We start from the raw sequence: 18,661 nt of genomic DNA on the forward strand, positions 1-18,661 counted from the left end.
GTAATGGGGATGGGTGTTAGGTTTCAACAAAAGTTTCCATAAGGTCACCAATAATATGATGGAACTAATAGACCTCATTGAGGGTATTAAAATGGTTGAGCAAAATAACCTCCTCCCTAGAAGTTATAACTATGTTAACTAACGGCAACCTTTACTACGATGCCTTGATTTTGGATTGTAGGTCAAGACTAAAAAGGCTAGAGAACCCGAAAGTCAGCCACTGTTATAGAGAACAAAATGGAGTGGCGGATGCATTAGCGAAAGATGGAGCAAGGGCATGCAGATTTCATGAAACCACCTTTTTTGAAGTTCCACTGGTGTGTACAAAAGATGCAGTTCAGGCAGACATTTCCAGAACTTTTTTTGAGAGAACAATTAGTTTTAGCACTAATGACTCTAATTGGAAAAGCCGAAACTATTTCTTTTTGAACCCTTTCTAATCATCAGGATGTATGTAATTAACTTGTGATACTCGCTCCGTTTAAAAAAGAATGGTCTACTTTCCTTTTTAGTCTATTTAAAAAGGAATGACCCCTTTCTTTTTTTGACAATACTTTAATTTCAACTTTCCACATGATACTCGCTCCGTTTAAAAAAAAATTATCTACTTTACTTTTTAGTCCATTTAAAAAGGAATGACCCCTTTTCTTTTTTGACAATACTTTAATTTCAACTTTCCACATGGCATGTTTAGGACCACAATATTAAAGGGCATTTTGGTACATTTGACACAACTTTAATTTAAGACCACAAGATTCAAAAGTGTTCTTTATATTCTTAAACTTTGTGTCAAGTCAAAGTAGGTCATTATTTTTTAAATAGAGAGAGTACTATTTTTATTAATGCATTTCCTTTCTACCCAAAAAAATAATAATTAAGAAATAATCATATTACTATTTTTTTTTTTGGATAAATGTGTCCAAGTCAAAATTTGATCATTTGAGTTCACACAGAACGTGTCGAAAACGTGTTAAAACGTGTCCATTTGGCAATTGTGTCACTATATATTCACCTGTCCTCCGTTTGCACCGCTCGACACTTTTCACTTTCCATTGCTCCATATGGCATCATCAGTAGCATCGCCCTCTTTCCTCATCGGTCCACCGTCCCTCCGCCATCAGCCGCCGTCCTCCACCACCGTCACCCCACCACCCACCTCCGATGCCGATCCCAAACCCGTCGTCTCTGATGAACGCCCCTCCAATCTCGATCTATCGAGCCTTCTTGCGAAGCTTCCGTTGCGCGGTTGGACGGAGAACAATTCCGCCACGTTCATATCTTCGGCGAACCCGTGCCTAGATTTCTTCTTTCACGTCGTCCCCGACACGTCCCCCGATGATCTGATCGGACGGTTGGAGTTAGCTTGGGCGCATGATCCGTTGACAGCGTTGAAGCTGATTTGCAATCTTCGGGGAGTAAGGGGTACAGGTAAGTCTGATAAAGAAGGGTTTTATGCAGCAGCGTTTTGGTTACATTATATTCACCCTAAAACCCTTGCTAATAATGTTCATGCAATTGCTGAATTCGGGTATTTTAAGGATTTTCTGGAAATTCTGTATCGAATTCTAGAAGGTCCTTTTGTGAGGAAAGAGGAGAAAGAGAAAAGGGGAGTAGCGAGAAGTAGTCGTCGTGGTGGTGGTCGTGCTAGATTCAAGAAGGTTAGTAGGCCTAGTAGTGAGGAGAATAAGGAGAAGAAGGAGAAAGTTAGGAGGAACTTGGAAGAATTGAAGGAAGAAATTAAGGTAGAACAAGAGAAAGCTAGGGTTTTGAGGAAGGAAAAAGAGGTGGAAAAGGCAAAAAAGGCCTTAGACAAGTATAATTCGGATGAGTATTATAGGTTTTTACATGACAAGATATCGGAATTTTTTGCTGAGTTATTGAGGGCTGATATTGAGAAGTTGAAGTTAGGAAAGAGTAATGAGATTAGTTTGGCTGCGAAATGGTGTCCAACGGTTGATTCATCGTACGATAAGGCTACTTTGATGTGTGAAAGCATCGCGAAAAGGATGTTTCCGAGAGAAAGTTATAGCGAGTATAATGGGGTTGAGGAGGTTCATTATGTTTACAGGGTGAGAGATAGGTTGAGAAAAGAGGTGCTCGTGCCTTTACGTAAGGCGTTAGAATTGCCGGAGGTGTATATGAGTGCTAATAAGTGGAATTCGTTGCCCTATAATAGGGTAGCGTCTGTGGCTATGAAGAACTATAAAGAACTCTTTTTGAAGCATGATCAAGAAAGGTTTAATGCATATCTTGAGGATGTGAAGTCTGGGAAGGCGAAAATTGCAGCTGGAGCTTTGTTGCCTCATGAGATTATTGGGGCGTTGAGTGATGAAGATAGTGGAGTAGTAGCTGAACTTCAATGGAAAAGAATGGTTGATGATCTTTGTAAGAAAGGAAAGTTAAGTGATTGTATCGCGGTATGTGATGTTTCTGGGAGTATGAGTGGGACACCGATGGAGGTCTCTGTGGCCCTTGGTGTCTTGGTTTCGGAATTGAGTGAGGAACCATGGAAGGGGAAATTGATCACATTCAGTGAGTCTCCTGAACTGCAGAAAGTTGAAGGTGATACTCTAAAAGAGAAGACCGAGTTTGTGAGAAATATGGATTGGGGTGGGAGCACAAACTTCCAGGGAGTGTTCGATAGGATTCTGGAAGTGGCAGTACAAGGAAATCTAAGTGAGGATCAAATGATCAAGAGGGTGTTTGTGTTCAGTGATATGGAATTCGATCAGGCATCAGAAAATGCATGGGAGACAGACTATCAGGCAATTCAACGAAAATTCGCAGAGAAAGGATACAAAAATGTGCCCGAGATCGTGTTTTGGAACCTTCGTGATTCAAGGTCGACTCCAGTTTTGGAAAAGCAGAGTGGTGTAGCACTTGTGAGTGGGTTTTCTAAGAATCTGTTGACCATGTTCTTGGAAGGTGGTGGAATTGTTGATCCTGTGCAGGTTATGGAGCTTGCTATTTCCGGTGAAGAGTACCAAAAGCTAGTTGTTTTTGATTAATGTGTGAGTTGCTCAATACATTTTGGTTTTAGTTTTGAAACTATGTTGTCCAACTTTGTTACGTAATGTCTCTTAGATGAAAGAATTGTGTGTTACTAAAACGTCAACTGGTGACATTGAGCTTTGCGTTATGGATATGGAGTAAAGTTGGATAATCTTGTGTTTTGTGTTTCTTCATATCTTGTGTTTTATGCATTTTCTATTATGTTCCCTTTGAAATATGGTAGAATGAATCCCTTAAGCTTGCTTGCGTTCTTTCTTAGATGTATGTTCTGCATTGTAGTGCATTTCACCAAAAGGGTGAATTTGTTTTCTTTCATAGTTGTTGGCGCGGACTGATCCATACTCAATATTGCCAAGGAAATGAACACGGTTTCTTTACCTAGTTTTGTTCTAGGAGTACCCTTTCGCAACAGACTATCATTGCTACGGGTTTCTGGTTAATTCGTTTCTGATTCTGAAACAATTCTGTGAGATTATTGGTTCTTAAAATGCCTGAGTGGCGTTAAAGCAAGTCACAGAGTGTCAACTGATATTGAATATCCATTTCAATGAGATGAATTGTGAGGCTCTGGATATTAAGTATCAGTCTCCCGGTTCTATATTTGGGAATCTTGATATCAGTTAATCTTCTTGGGGTTATGTTTGTTAAAGTGAAAATGTGCAATGAAGCTAAATTATAAGTTGGCACTTTGGTATATTTTGTAAAATGGTAAAGAGTTGGTACTTCTGTCCAGTTGTGCTTTTCAGAAATTTCGAACCAGAGAACTTCAATAAAAGTCTGCCCATGATTCTTGAGAAGTTAAACCAGATGAACTAATTGCCGCACCATTTTCATATACAAGATCAAGTGCTGCAAGTCACATAGGTCCTGTAATAACGTAACAGCAAGATACCACAGAGGTATAGCGCTATATATAGCGTTCTGTAAATTGTAGCACTTGGTAAAATTCTTATCTTTGTTGATTTGGCGATTTCTTTGTCCATTTTGAGCCTTATTAGCTTGTCGTAAGCTTGATTAGCGCCGATAAGAACTGTTTATCAGGACTAGAAATATATGTTACAAGAACTCAGATGTGCATGTACACAAGTATTGAAATTTATCGTATAATTTGGTACATGGCTGAAACTTGAAAGGAATTGCTGGCTTGGAAGCCATAACCAATATTTGTCGTTTTCTTTCTGAGCGCAACTTACAGATATCAGAAGTGTAAGAAGTTTTTGTATTGTTACTGTAATTTGACCCTGCGCATAACAAAAATTTTACTGTTTTGTGTAATTTAATCACTTTGAATTTGAGGCCACATCTTTAAATGGTAGATCCGAACCATTTAAAAAGAGACACTGTTCAGAAGAGTGAAACGAATTGTTACATACTGCTCGACCATTTTCTCACGAAAATAAATGCCATAAATTAGATTTAATAATAATTTCTGTATAACTAAGAATGGGTATTATAGTACATTCACACAACTTTGTCAAAATATGCTAATTGTAATGTTCTTGAATATATATAATCCCCGCAAATTTTATCTGTATCTTATTTACATTTACCGCAGTATTAACAGCTAATGTGATCGCACTATAACAGCTTGTATAAAAGGAAAAATAAAATGCATGAAGATGGACACACAAATGTAGAGGAGCTCATATTATTTCTCATTAATAGATAGAAATTAAGCCACATCTATCACAATTTCAACAAATTTTTTTCTTACATTCAATCATACACTACAAGTTTTTCATACTCTTCACCAGAAATAGCTTGCATCATCACACTTTCAGGACTCAAAACTCCACCTTCCTCCAAGAAAAGTCACAAGATTCTTTGAAAATCCACTAACAAGTGCCACTCCTTGTTGATTACTAGGTACTGGTGTTGCCTCTGAATTCCTCAAATCCCAAAACACAATTTCAGGTACCTTATTATAACCTTTTTTCTTAAACTTCTTTTGTATCACTTGATAATCTGTCTCCCATGGAGTTCTTGATGCCTGATCAAACTCCATGTCACTAAATACAAACAATCTCTTTATCATTTGTTCTTCACTCAATTTCCCCTTCACAGCAACTTCAAGTATTTTATCAAATATTACAACCCACTCCATTCTCCGAATGAAATTAGTCTTCTCCGATAAATTTTTACCTTTCACCACATGAAATTCTGGATCCGCGCTAAATGTAATTAGCTTACCTTTCCAAGGTTCATCACTAAGTTCAGAAATAAGCAACCCCAGAGCCACAGAAACTTCCATTCGTGTCCCATCCATGCTACCTGATACATCACAAATCGCCATACAATTCGTTAACTTGCCCTTTTTGGCTAAGTCACTAACCATTCTTTCCCATTGAACTTCTGCCACTGCTGTCCCTGTGGGATCATTCAATGATGCAATTGTCTCATGTGGAAGAAGAGCACCAGCAGCTATCGTCGTTTTCCCTTCTTTCACATCACTAACATACTGCTCGAATCTTTCTTTATCGTTCTTGTAAAACAGTTTCCTGTACAATGTCATCACGACTGAGGGAACGTGTTTATAAGGAAGTTCACCCCATTTGTTTGCACATATATACACTTCAGGAATATCCAGTGCCTTGTGCAATGGCACCAGAACTTCCTTCCTCAATCGATCCCTCACACGATAAGCATAATGCGCGTCCTCAACATCCTCGTACTCAACATACTCCTCGCGTGGGAATACTTTCCTTGCAACACTTTCACACATTAACAACGACTTATCATAGGACGAATCAAGAGAGGGACACCACTTAGCCGCGAGGCTAATATCGTAAAATTTCCCCTCATTATACAACTTCATGTCATCCCTCAATGCATCACCAAAAAAACTAGATACATTATCATACAAAAACTGAAAATCACTATCTTGATCATATCTACTAAACAATTTCTTTGCTTTATCAGCAATTTTCTCACTCTCACAAGTCAGGATTTTTTCTTTCATTCTTCTGTTTAAATTATTAAATTAAATTAATAAACAAACACTGATTGCTATCATTCTCTTTTCTAAACATTTCTTACGTTTCAGTTCATCTAGGTAATAAAGGGCCGTTTTGTTTTACAACAACACCAAATTTAGCTAATATTGCAAAATCTATAATGGAGAACCCATCAGTTAGTTCAAACATCCACCACAACAAAGCTAAAGGTACCTGAACTTGCTTTATGAGAAAATCACTATTATTCAGTTCGTCGGCTAATGACGCTAAAGTTGAAATCTCTTTGGCTTAAAATTCTTTTTGTTTTTCTGTATTTCAAATTTCTGTTAACTAATGGTTCTTTTCCAGATTAACTTTAATTCTAACAACAGCCAAGGTATAAAATTCTTGAAAAATTATTCAGTTTGTCGGCTAATGATGCTAAATTTGGAATCTCTTTGACTTAAAATTCTTTTTTTCCTGTAATACAAATTTCTGTTAAATAATGACTCTCTTTCAGATTCATTTCAATTATAACAACAGCGAAGGTATAAAATTCTTTTATGTTTGGAGTCATTGTTGTTTGATTTCATGGGTTTTAATATTTAATTTCTTTCCACCTTCTTGCATCAAATTTTGGCGGTTTTACATGAGGAACATCACCACCTTAATTCGACTGGATAATGTCTCAGGTGAGTATAAGATTAGTATTAATTATATATGGATGCACGCCTTATATTTGATTTATTTCCTATAAGATGTTTCAATCTTTTTCCTTTTTTGATTTTTTCTTTTACATTGTTTGATTTGATTTCCTTCCCTAATTTCAAGTTGGTAAAGAAACATTTTTTTATTGTCGAAACTTATAATAGGATAGCAAGGCAATAACATGTTCTTCACAGGATAAAGTAAGGCGTAAAAGTCATACAAGCGCAACGTGTACTGATCTGCATAGCATGTTGATATCCTTACTTATGGAGAACCAGTCTAAGGGTATTAGTCTTAAGGTAAGCGTCTGAATTGAAATTAGACCTTTCTTAATTTAGCTAGCATTGTAGTGTAAGAGGTGGGGTGTAAGTTCAGAGCAAAGATGTCCTTTTCCTTTTGGTGTATTGCTCTTTTCTTGACATAAAGTACTTGGTAAATTCTAAAGTATATCTCTATGCTGCATCAGATTCCTCTTTTCCCCCTTTTAATATCTCGTGGGTTCTTAGGCAGTAGAGAAAGTTGTTGGAGACATGTTCTCGAACTCAGCCAAGCATATTGGGCCCATTATGAAAAAGATAAATAGTACATGTTGTTGCTATAATTCTGTTAAGTGTCAATAACACAATAGTTATAACACTCCGAACATTGATTTCTGGTGGCAGATTGCTATATATCAAGCTCCAGGAAGATATTTCTTCAAACCGGAAGTAGATGCTGAAAGGTTTCTGAAACCTTCCCCTGAAAGTGAAAGGTACAAAAGTTTTTTTAGGCTGTTTGTTGTTTTGTTTTTGTCTTTTCTATTTGAATTCAAATTGTATCTGTCAAGGAGAGATAAATCTGATCTGCATTTAGTACAAATAGTCATATTGAAGTCTCCCTAAGTACACCTGTAGGAGCAAAGAAACTTTCGATCGGAGAAAAACATAGAAGACGTTTGTGATACTATTAGGCAAAAAAACATGACATTTTTCCTTCATTTTGAGCTGGGTATGATGCTAACATACATAGATCATATTTGTACGTATTTTCTTGGCACATTCCCCCCTTGTGGAGGGTGGGGGAGAATATTTATGATTAAGATATTCGTTTGGACTTCTATATCTGTTTCATTTGATGATATTCAGTATTGTGGTGATGAACTATTTTCCCTGAGAGAACAAGATCTCCTTCCACAGTAAAAAGAACAATATATGCATGCTTTCTTCATTAAGAAAAGATCCATGCATGTGTATGAATTGGTTTGATTTTTCACTCAATTTCTTTTGCTTTAGTCTGTTAATTGAATTCTTTAATATGTTTCGTGTATCACTCTGTGACTATTTATAGGTGCTGCAGACATTAACTTGAAATTCTTATGTATCTCTTCCATGTTGGTGCTGTTGGGGCCACACCACTAGCTTATTATGTCCTTAATAGGAGAATCATTTTTCTGAAAAAGATTTGTGCTTTGATTGAAATGATCGGTTCTGTGTTTACTGAAAATTTCTTTGCGCTGACGTTTGTTGCTCCTAACTATTCTCCTAAAGATCATGGTCAGCCGTCCTCTACCCTTGAAAAATTTAACCAACTAGCAGTGATTGGCCGTCATCTGCAACTAGTCTTACCTGCAAAAGCTGATAGCAGTGAGTTGGAAAAGAAGGCAGTGAGCAATTCTAGAGCTCAAGAAGCGTCTGATGCCAATGAAAAAATTGATATCCTCCATACTTAGCGATCGTGATAGTGAGAGCAGTGATAGTGAAAGTCAAAGTAGAAGCCGAAGTAAAATTGTGGCCAGTGAAAGTAGTCTTTAAGTGAGCTTCATATGAGTGGTGTTTCAAAAGGACAGTTACCAAATTAAAATTAAAAAAAGTCATGTCATGTCATTGAAAATATCAACTTGCATCTTTTAAGATGATATACTTATTTTCCTTTTTGTAGGACTTGTCTACGCTACAAGTTGTTGTAGTATCATATATGGAAGATAAGAAAAGTATAAGATTGTGTATGCCCCAACTGGAAGCTATAGATGACATGATATTCACATGTGTTATTGCAGTTGAACTTATGAACTTATAGCTTGTTTGGATGGTGGTTTCCCATGGTATGGTATGGTATGGTTACCATGGGAACCATGTTTGTTTCCATGGTATCCTAAAAATGATAGTATGGTTTGGTACTATTTCATGGTTTGGGAACCATGGAATCCCTCATTTTTCTGAACCACCAATTTGGTGGTATGCCATGGTTTCCCTCTTTTTCTTTCAATTATGCCCCTATATAATTTTGCTTAATCCTATTTTATCCTCCACCCTTTTTTCTTATTCTCTTTTCTGCTCTTTGCAGTAATCTCCCAGCAGCTTCAACAACAACAAAGGCAAGGCTTCTGCTAAAAGCCCAACAAAAGAAAAATAATGGCGAGGCTTTTCTTTGCAGTAAGACCAAGAAAAGAAAAACTTTGGTCCTTCCGATAATTCTGCTAAAAAGTGATCTAAGAGGCTTCGAATTTCAGTTCAAACTTGAAAGGGTACCGATGGTAAAGTTTACAAGAACAAGAAAGGAATAGTCAATTTTAGAAACAATCAAATAAGGGTATTTTAGTAAATTTACCTGTTACCATACAATACCATACCATCAAACCAAACAAAAAACTATTATTAAACCACATTGAACGATACAGTCAATCCAAACATGGTATTGTACCATACTACACTGTACTATACCATACCATACTGTACCATACATTATGAAATCATGGCAAACCACCATCCAAACAAGCTGTTAAACAATCAAGTAAGTTTCTGAATAAGGGAACATTACAGATTCTATAATGTATAACATTTCATTTGTGTTCAAGTGGTAGATACTAGAAGCCTGGACAGGATAGAAATGATCCGTATGGAAACTATAAAGGATAGGCCAGTCATTATTGCGTTGCTTTTTTGTAGGAAAACTTTAATGAAAACTGCATCTGGTATTGTTCGGAAGTTTTGTCTCTGTAGCATCTACTTAAACACCAAGGTAAAGAATTCATGGATTTTATTTTCTTTACATTTGATATCTAAGTCATTAGAAATGTGTATGCAAACAATCTTTTTTAATTTATTTTGCAGCAGAATACGAAAAGATAGTAACGAAGTATTTTATAGTTCGACAATCAATTGGTCATTAAGCTAAACACCTCAATATCTTAGCGTATAATCTTCATGTGCAACTGAAAAATAGTACAAATAAAGTTGTTAAAACCTTCTAGGGATTGGCTTAATTAAAATGTATTGGAGACCATTGATTGTTTTCTTTTCACATATCGTTAGTTATGAGTAGAAAAACTGAATCATGTAACTTGATGTAATTTGGTAGGATACAACCAAAATCAAAGAGATTGAGAACAAAATAGTATAAGAAAAATGAAAAATTTATTAATGTGAACAACACACTTCTGGTCATATGAGGAGTGACGCGACCCTCTCTATAACTAAAATATATATTTTTCTTTTTTCTCTATTTTTCTTTTGATATATACAAAAGATTAAATCTCAAATGATTAGAGCTACACCTCCTTCTCTTCGTCTTCTTTCTATCATCTCTCTTCCCTAACACTAGATTTTACGCACCATAGTTTCAAATTCCTGCATATTCTCTTTCATCGAAGGTTCTATCGCCATTGATATTTCATATTTGGTGTTGCTCAGGAAATATACAGAATTAAAAGTAATGTAATTTTCTTGGCGTTGGCTTTCTCCTCCTCTTGTGCGTTTTGTTAAGCAAGATCTTCAAAATGGAGAAACATAGAAAAAGTTGTCTGCAATCATGTTGATCTATCAATATCTTCTCTCCGGTGATAAATTTTTTTCAAATTCATTTCCCAACACAGATAATAAGGATGGAGTGCCCCAGGAAGTACAAGGTAAGTGGCATTGTTCAGCGACCATTGATGTAAACATTGGGGCAAATCCATCTGCTACATATATAGGTGAAGATCAAGGTATTGAGGATTCAACCAACAAGATTGTCTATATTATTGACTCTTTAAATATTCAGGAGCAACTTTCTTTTGAAATAAGAAGTTTATTGGGTATTAAGAAATACATTCAGAATTCAGCAACCAAGTTCGATTGTAAGAAGCAAGAAATTTCAAAGAACATTGAATAAACAATCAAGTTTCTTTTGTGAAAGCATAGTGATCTTCTATTCTTTTTCGATGAGAGCATAGTTGATCAATGATGCTGAAAAGGTATTTTTATACTGTAAGTATGATGACATTGATCCACCTTTTGTCAACTTTGCATATAGACTAAAGTATGTTAAGTGTTGAATAGTATAACCTAGACCATGAACGTTGAATGTTGAAGCTGAAAATGCTTTCTGATTTTTGATGAGGTTCTTACACCATCAATTATCGGCTGCAGTTTAATTTTTAATTTTGTAGTACAAACTTATACTATAGTAGTTTAGATGTGGGTGATCTATATATACAAATTGGTTTGGTTGAAGAATTAATACATGTTGTATGATTTTATTCAAGTCTTTTACTATGTTGCTTTTTAGCAATATTTAATGTTCGTGTTGTGGCTATAAATCTTCTAGAAAGGCCCGTGTGTATACAAAAATTTATGCATCATAGTCCTTCAGATCCAAGAACAAAAGAGGAGAAAACCAGTTCTATTCGTATATTTGTAAAGTAAGAAAAGTTCTTATCTGGGGCATTTTTGTAGGAACTGCATCAAAATCACTACACTTATGATGTGAGTGATATTTATCAGATTACTTTTCTCATTTTCTCATGAGATTTCTAAGTTCACCAATTTTGCTTGCATTGCATTTGTATCACAAGTGGCTTGGACCATCGTTCCAGATTAATTGATGTTACTTCTTACGTATTATTTTACTTTAATTTATTACATAACACCTCCATCATATTCTCAAAATTGGAGTTTAGGGAAGTTGGGATTATACACATGTCACGACATAAAAATTAGTTCATGATAATACCTATCGTGGTCTAACCTTAACAAATAAGCGATCACCAAAATTAATAACGAAAAATCAAAACAGCAACAATATAGCCCAAGACGAAACTTCTAGAATAAAGTCAAGCAAATACAAGCATAATTAATACGGAAACTAAAAGAAAACTCATATATCCCCAAGATCTGGTGTCAAAGCACAAAAATATCTAATATAATATCTGAAAATGCACATCTGTCTCGGATAAATAAAAGTAAAGACAAATATAGGTAGATGAGATCCGAATTGGCCCCAAACTCTGGAACGAATAAGTACCTTGAAGTCTAGAAATCACTACAAAAATCAACCGTCACGGGAGGTGCTCGTACTAGGTTCTGCAGCGAAAAGGCACAGTATGAATGAGTACAAGTCTACTGGTACTCAGTAGGTATCATACGCCGATTGAGAAAAATAGAAAATAATATAGATAAAATAGACTATGAGAACATATCCTGGAAGCAAAAAAGGATAAAATAGACTATGAGAACATAACCTGGAAGCAAAAAACTTTTCAAACGATAGCTCACACTATTTCCACTAACAGTTTTAAATATAGCACAGAAATAAACAATACAAGTATACAGAAAAGAATATGAGAGAGTAAACACAGAATCATGAAAAATATGCCCATGCAATGCAAGTGAATGCAATAATGATGGAATGGAATCGTTAAAGTCATTGCATGATTTTCTATATACACCTACCGAGTTCGCAAGAATGCAACAGAACCCATATATGTCAATTTCCATCTTCTCAATATAAATCTAATAGTAAAAATAAAATTTACTAATATTCTTTTATGACCACGTGAAGCGCGGATATATTTTCTAGTTTTTATTATGAAGAGTGTAATGTATATATAGGGTTATTTGTTACTTGGTGGCCAAGTAGTATAAATTTTTGGATTAATTCTTAACCGACTAACGCGTGATTAGCGAAAATTTTAACCATATTAGAATTAGTTTGAGGCAGTTTAATTCTTTTTGTTTTTTTTTTTTGGAGTTTATTTACCTGTTTCTTGATAAAAGAGTAATAGATGAGAAACTAGACTTAGGCTGCATTTGTTTTTTTTTAAGATTCAGACGTCTAAATCTGAATGCACAATGATTAAGATGTTGTCTCTAGATCTGAAAACCGAATGATTAACACTGTTTGTTTTTCAACATCTCAATGTGCAAAAATTTTTATTTCTACATATAATAAAATAAAAAACACGATTCAAATAAAAAATTAATTATATATCAGAAAGTATGTAATTTAATACAATAAAATTATTATTTGATTGAGAAAAATCATTTATATTTATTAGTGATAGTGGACATGGTTTATAATGATGGTTGCGGTGACGTTGATTGATGTTAATGATTAATAATGTTGGTGGTGATAGTTGTGATGGTTGGTATTGTAGTAACTGTTAAGATGGTGGTGATTCATGTGGTGATGGTGATTGTGATGTGACATTGCTTGATGTTAGTAGTTTGAGGTGTTGATTGTGTTGGTTGAAACATGAATGCATGATGTTTGATGATGTGCTAGTGCTAGTTGGAGATGTTATTTGTTGTGATGGTGGATATAGTTGTTAGTAGAGATAAATTGTAATGATGGTAGTGGTTGAAGTGGTAGTAGAGATTGTGTTACTAGTGACAATGGTGTTGGCGGTCAAAGAATGTGTGGAGGTTGTGATGTATTAGTGATAGTTAATGGCGGTGCTAGTTGTGATAGATGAGTTGGTCGGTAGTAGGGATTGACCGGTAGTGGTTGATGATGGTGGTGCTGTTGACGACTGTGGTGGCTGTGCATATAATTAGAATAATAGAGGTAGTAGGTGTGATAGCGGTTGACAATGGTGGTTGGTAACGATATTTGTTGTCGATGGCAGTTGTGATGGCGGAGGTGGGTGGTGGTTGACAATAGTAGCGGTGACAGAGGTGGTTAGTGGTGGTGACTGTTGATTATGAATAGAGTGGTGAATATCCAGAATATCTCTTCAGACCTAGTAAGACTTGGTTCTAGATCTGAATGATTAAGACCTATATAGACCTATTAAGAGCTAAAATCTTAGTAAAAAATAAATGCACTTAATGGTCTGAATTCTGAACCATTCAGATTCAGACTTTCATTAAGTGCAAACAAATGAGGTCTTAGGGTTCTTAATAAATGGATGGAGCGGATTATTACGTTTAATTGTCCATTTATAAATTATAATATATTTATCCACTAATCAATCGATAAAATATGTGTGTAATGACAGCATCGCCAAAAAACTATTGTTAACTGTAAACATCAATATATATATATATATATGGAAAGTTAAGTGTCATTATGGAAAGATTTTCTTACTTTTCCTAATTTGATATATATATATTGATGGACGAGTAGTACATAAAAATGACACAACCAAAAGGACCATTCTTCTTCGTTTTCTTATTTTTTTTTCTAATTTTTGAGTTTTACATTTGAATTAATTATATATCTCTTGATGAAATCCTATAATATGCATACGATTTTTATTTTGTCTGTGGTCCCTGTCTGATGTCTTTATTTTTTTTTTTTATTTTCAATAAATTGAACACGTACTTCTGCATGCCTTTGAATTTTAGATTTTCATTTTACTTTTATCATTGTAATTAATGATGAATGATTTGATGAAGTTTTACATGAATCTTCAGTGTTGTAGATGACCATGAGTCCTATTTTTGATTGAAGAACAGTGGATAATTTAGCTCATACAAGTTGCATAAAGAGTTTGAATAGATTTAACGTTCCATAGTAATTTTTAAATCCATCTATTTAGTGAGTGATCCCTTTTAGTCTCTATTTTTTCTTACAGATTAGTAAATTAACCACCTTTTTTCATATGAATTGATCTCAAAGATCTTCAATTGAAATTATTAAAAGGTTGAAGTTTGGCGCAAAAATATATGAGATAGGACTTTAAATATATCACAAATTTTTCTTAAATCGAGAGTCCTAAAATATATGATAAAAGGTAACTTTTATTTTTAAATTTATGTAGGTTTAAATTTCACCGTACCTTTTAATAATTATTAATATATTGTCATATAAAAATTAGGTCATGCACATGTTCTCTTTTTCGTCTGCAAATTGGACTGGTGAAATTTCACATCTTTAATGAGATCTTGAGGTAATAATACAAGGCTTGAATCATCTTTGTTTGTATGTCCTGCTATGGAAATTGAATGCTTGTAATCTCAACCAAAGTAGTACGCTATTATTTATGTTCTTAATGGCGCAACATTCAAATCATTAAAATAACTTATATTTGATTTATTTTTTAATAATTTATAAACCTTTGATTTTGACCAACAGATAGTGATTTTATCACTGCTGGCGACGTGACAACCATTGATCAGTCCGTTGCTGCCTATAATAAATCCATGTTGAGAGACGAGGATGTATTACCTAAGTAACAAACTAAACTATATTACTCCTTAACATGATATTTTACCTATTGTGCATAACTTAATCTTTGCTACTTTTTGTTTTAGGCATTTAAACAATTTGTCCATCAGCTTAAACTTTGTTATCCGTCTAGCCATAGTATATATTGGTGTATACTACCATCTAGGCTAAATATTCCTTATGTTTTTAGTCAACTTAGTCCTAATCGATTGTTTTGTTTGACTTTGCTCTTATATATATACACTTTTTTACCCTACACTGTATACTAAGTGGATATTTTGAAACTGAATTATTATAGAAAAATACTAGAAAGTTCTTTGTATGTCCAACACATCGGAACCATAGAGTATGGTATATTGGTATTCTTAATTTTCAATGGAAGGTCTCACCACTCATCAGATAAGGTGAAATAATAAAAGTAGATCCATGCTTTGAACTATATATGACTCTCCTCCTTGGTTTGACTTGAACCTATTTTGTATTGTATATGTAAATAAATATTAACATAAGTAGATAGATATATTCAGTATTGTGTTGGTCTTTCAACGTGTGTTGTGATTACCCTCAAATTCTACAATCATGCTTCTGATGATATTTATACTGATAATTTCAAAATAATTAATTTGTCGGTGTTTTTCTTTTTTTTTTTTTTTAAGAAAACTTTTTCACAAAACACAACAGATAAGGAAAATATTGCTTCATAAATTATAGTGTTTAACACTAAATAATGAAATGTTATAAGCTTAGAATGATTTTTTCCCCTGAAAAGATCTAATGCCTTTTATCAACTTCATCTAAGTTCTATTAGTGTGGAAAAGTGATTGTCAATTCTAAAGATTTATATAACCATATTATTTCTCAAACCAAAGGTGGAAACAAATTTATGAATAATAAATTTGATATATATCACCATTTGATGTCAATTGTGTCGTAGTTACCGCACTAGTTCACTATTGTTATTGTGTTTTTTTCTGAGTGCTACGTATTATTTTTTCTTACTAATTAACATGTTGTCTACACCTAAATTGTTGCTTGGACTCTTCAAAAATATTGTCGCACCTGTGTCGGATCATTCAAAAATACACTATTTATGAAGAATCCGACACACGCCCATAGACATTATAAGGTTTTCACTATCGTACTTTTTTTCATAATAGTTTTCTAACCCTATCTCTAAATTGCTCCTTAGAACATCAACATATGCTTCAGCATTCATACAAAAAGATTTGGTACATCACTACGGCTCTTTTAATCTCAACCCAATATTCTTAGAACTTTTTATTTACTGGTATGTTTGTTTCTAACTATGTATACGCAGGCGCGGCTCAATAGCATATTCATGGCCTAAGGCGAAAATTAAAGGAAGGCCTTAAAATTTTAAGGAAAAATAACTTTTTTTTAATGAACTCTATTTTCAAAATTATATAATCAGATTTTTTCTAATTATTCTTTTCTAAGTACTAATATAATCAATGTATTTCATCTTTGTTGAGACATAGTACACTAGATATATCAACTTCTTATGACATAGTATACTAGATATATCAACTTCTTATAATAATTCTTTCCTTTTATATAAAAAAATTATTTTTTCTATAAATAATATTTAATTTTTTTTAAAAAAATTATTTATGTTATTATAAAAAAATGAGGCTCCCTCAAATTTGTGGGTCTAAGACAGCCGCCTATTTCTTTACCAATTAGAGCCGCCCCTGTGTATATGTGTTCCGCCGATGTTATGTACTTATCTATATGTCGTCGTGGATGTCGTTGACTTATTAATATGTCGTTCTAAATAATTTTTGTATGTTACAAACCTTTAGCTGTATTTTATTTTTTAAGTTTTGCAATTGGAGCTTTCCTCTCTTTTGTGCAATCAAATTTTTGCAAAATTTAATAAAGGTGTTACCATTTAACTTCTCAAATATGTATTAAGTTAAGTGATTTTCAGAGAGGCGAAAGTAAGATGATTTAGCCATGTGAAAAGAAATGTTTAGATGATCAATATATTTATTTTTATTTTAAGTATATTGCTTAATATATTTATATACATATTTTTAAAGTTGTCTGTTATTAATTTTAATATAATAAATTTGTTCTTATGCATTCAATTTTCTTTTTTAACACATGTGCAACATATATACACTAAATTCATTGTCTTGAATATAAATGAATTTATGTACATATAATTTTCTTTTTTGATATTATACATACGTGCAACAAATATACAATAAATTAGTGTATAATAATAATGACTAAAGATATACTAATACAAATTAACTGTATAAAGAATACATATAAAATATGGCAAAGGTTAAAAAGGATAAATATTTATAATGATGTACACTCAATATAATATCATGAATATGAAATATAGTGACGTAGTATGAGTTAGGTATAAGTCTATTAGAGTGTGTGAGCTATAAGCCTATTAGGGTGTATTTTAGTACCAAGAAAATAAGTGTTTTTTATGTAAGCAAAAAATATCATTCCTAAAAGTCATGAATGATAAAAAATAACTGAAATTATGAGATTTTAAAATTACATAAGCCTATTAGGGTGTGTTTCAGTACGAAGAAAATATTTCTCACAAAAAGAAATATTTTAGAAAAATAAGTGTTAGTTATGAAAGCAGGAAATATCATCCCTAAAAGTCATGAATGAAAACAAAATAACTAAAATTATGAGATTCTGAAACTACCGGCTTATAATCTCAATTAATGTTTTCACTTTTTGAAATGTACATACTCCAATTATTTCATAATAAATGGATCTAAAAGAGAGAGCAAATTAAAATCCTGAAAGGCCATACAATGATTATCTCAATTGAGACAAAAATATGAATACTATCAGCTTAATACACAAAAATAAACCACATTATTATTTTGTTTCCAAATAAATAAATCTCACATCATTTTAAAATAAATAGATTCACAAAATAATAGAGATCATCTCAACTAATAGAAAAAGCTTAAATCATATAATTTAAATGAAAAATATATATTTGGCTACATCTAGGTTTGCTCCTTAATTGTTTGTGTGATGGTGATTTATTATGTTCCTCTTTAATTGACTACACCTTTTTATCTTTAAAATTTTATATTATACTTTATTTTTATTTTTTGTACTTCATAAAATAACGTACACACAATAATTTTCCTTTTTTATATACATTTATTCAATTAATGTTTGATACACGTGCAACGCACGGACATTGAGCTGATTTTTTCAAAAGTTATTTGAGCTGAAATAAGTTGAAAAATGGATTATAAATTATAACTCAATTCTTACTATTTTGTATTTCCTTGTTTGAATTTATAATTGTTATAGAATTTAATAAAACTGTTTTCGTTCTTTATTATGATTATACCTAACATATCAAATAAAACATATATCAAAAATTCAAAATGTTTCATAGATAAATTTACGTTCTATATCAGCCTAACTTTTATGGCGGAAATGAGTTGGGTTAAACTAATAAATAGGCATTTCAATAGTCAATCCAAACTTAAAGGTTTGAACAAATCATATTTTTATAGCTAATTTTCACACCCCTAAATTCATCCTCTATTTAATGTATTTCTTCTACACATCTAATAATC

General features: G+C 33.2%; 2 protein-coding genes, 1 long non-coding RNA gene and 1 pseudogene across 3 annotated transcripts; 2 read left to right on the top strand and 2 right to left on the bottom strand.

Annotated features, from left to right (window-relative positions):
* The first annotated feature begins 946 nt into the window (after nt 1-946).
* Nucleotides 947-3,179, top strand: LOC107864601. The gene has a single exon (XM_016711016.2). It carries the CDS (start codon nt 1,062-1,064, stop codon nt 3,006-3,008), a length of 1,947 nt encoding a protein of 648 aa, XP_016566502.1. The 5' UTR covers nt 947-1,061; the 3' UTR covers nt 3,009-3,179.
* Nucleotides 3,180-4,532: 1,353 nt separating this feature from the next.
* On the bottom strand, nt 4,533-5,971 carry LOC107865751 (annotated as a pseudogene).
* An 871-nt stretch (nt 5,972-6,842) lies between these two features.
* LOC124897009 lies at nt 6,843-9,266 on the top strand. The gene is made up of 3 exons (XM_047409107.1): nt 6,843-6,952; nt 7,316-7,404; nt 8,976-9,266. The coding sequence occupies exons 1-3, from the start codon at nt 6,902-6,904 to the stop codon at nt 9,193-9,195; spliced, it is 360 nt and encodes a 119-aa protein (XP_047265063.1). The 5' UTR covers nt 6,843-6,901; the 3' UTR covers nt 9,196-9,266.
* A 1,234-nt stretch (nt 9,267-10,500) lies between these two features.
* Nucleotides 10,501-12,437, bottom strand: LOC107866618. Its single transcript, XR_001673002.2, has 3 exons — nt 12,341-12,437; nt 11,913-11,971; nt 10,501-10,587 (listed from the first exon to the last, which is right to left on the bottom strand). It is a non-coding gene; the product is annotated as an uncharacterized LOC107866618 (long non-coding RNA).
* Nucleotides 12,438-18,661: the final 6,224 nt, after the last annotated feature.

The sequence above is a fragment of the Capsicum annuum genome, chromosome 3, assembly GCF_002878395.1.
Source record: "Capsicum annuum cultivar UCD-10X-F1 chromosome 3, UCD10Xv1.1, whole genome shotgun sequence".
NCBI classification, from domain to species: Eukaryota; Viridiplantae; Streptophyta; class Magnoliopsida; order Solanales; family Solanaceae; genus Capsicum; species Capsicum annuum.

Bases quoted from the DNA above. Each gene is read 5' to 3' on its own strand.
- LOC124897009 (XM_047409107.1), top strand. From the start codon at position 6,902: ATGTTGATATCCTTACTTATGGAGAACCAGTCTAAGGGTATTAGTCTT. The intron at 6,953-7,315 runs GTAAGCGTCTGA...TTCTGGTGGCAG, and splicing joins CTAAGGGTATTAGTCTTAAG to ATTGCTATATATCAAGCTCC. The intron at 7,405-8,975 runs GTACAAAAGTTT...TGCTCTTTGCAG, and splicing joins CCTTCCCCTGAAAGTGAAAG to TAATCTCCCAGCAGCTTCAA.
- LOC107864601 (XM_016711016.2), top strand. From the start codon at position 1,062: ATGGCATCATCAGTAGCATCGCCCTCTTTCCTCATCGGTCCACCGTCC.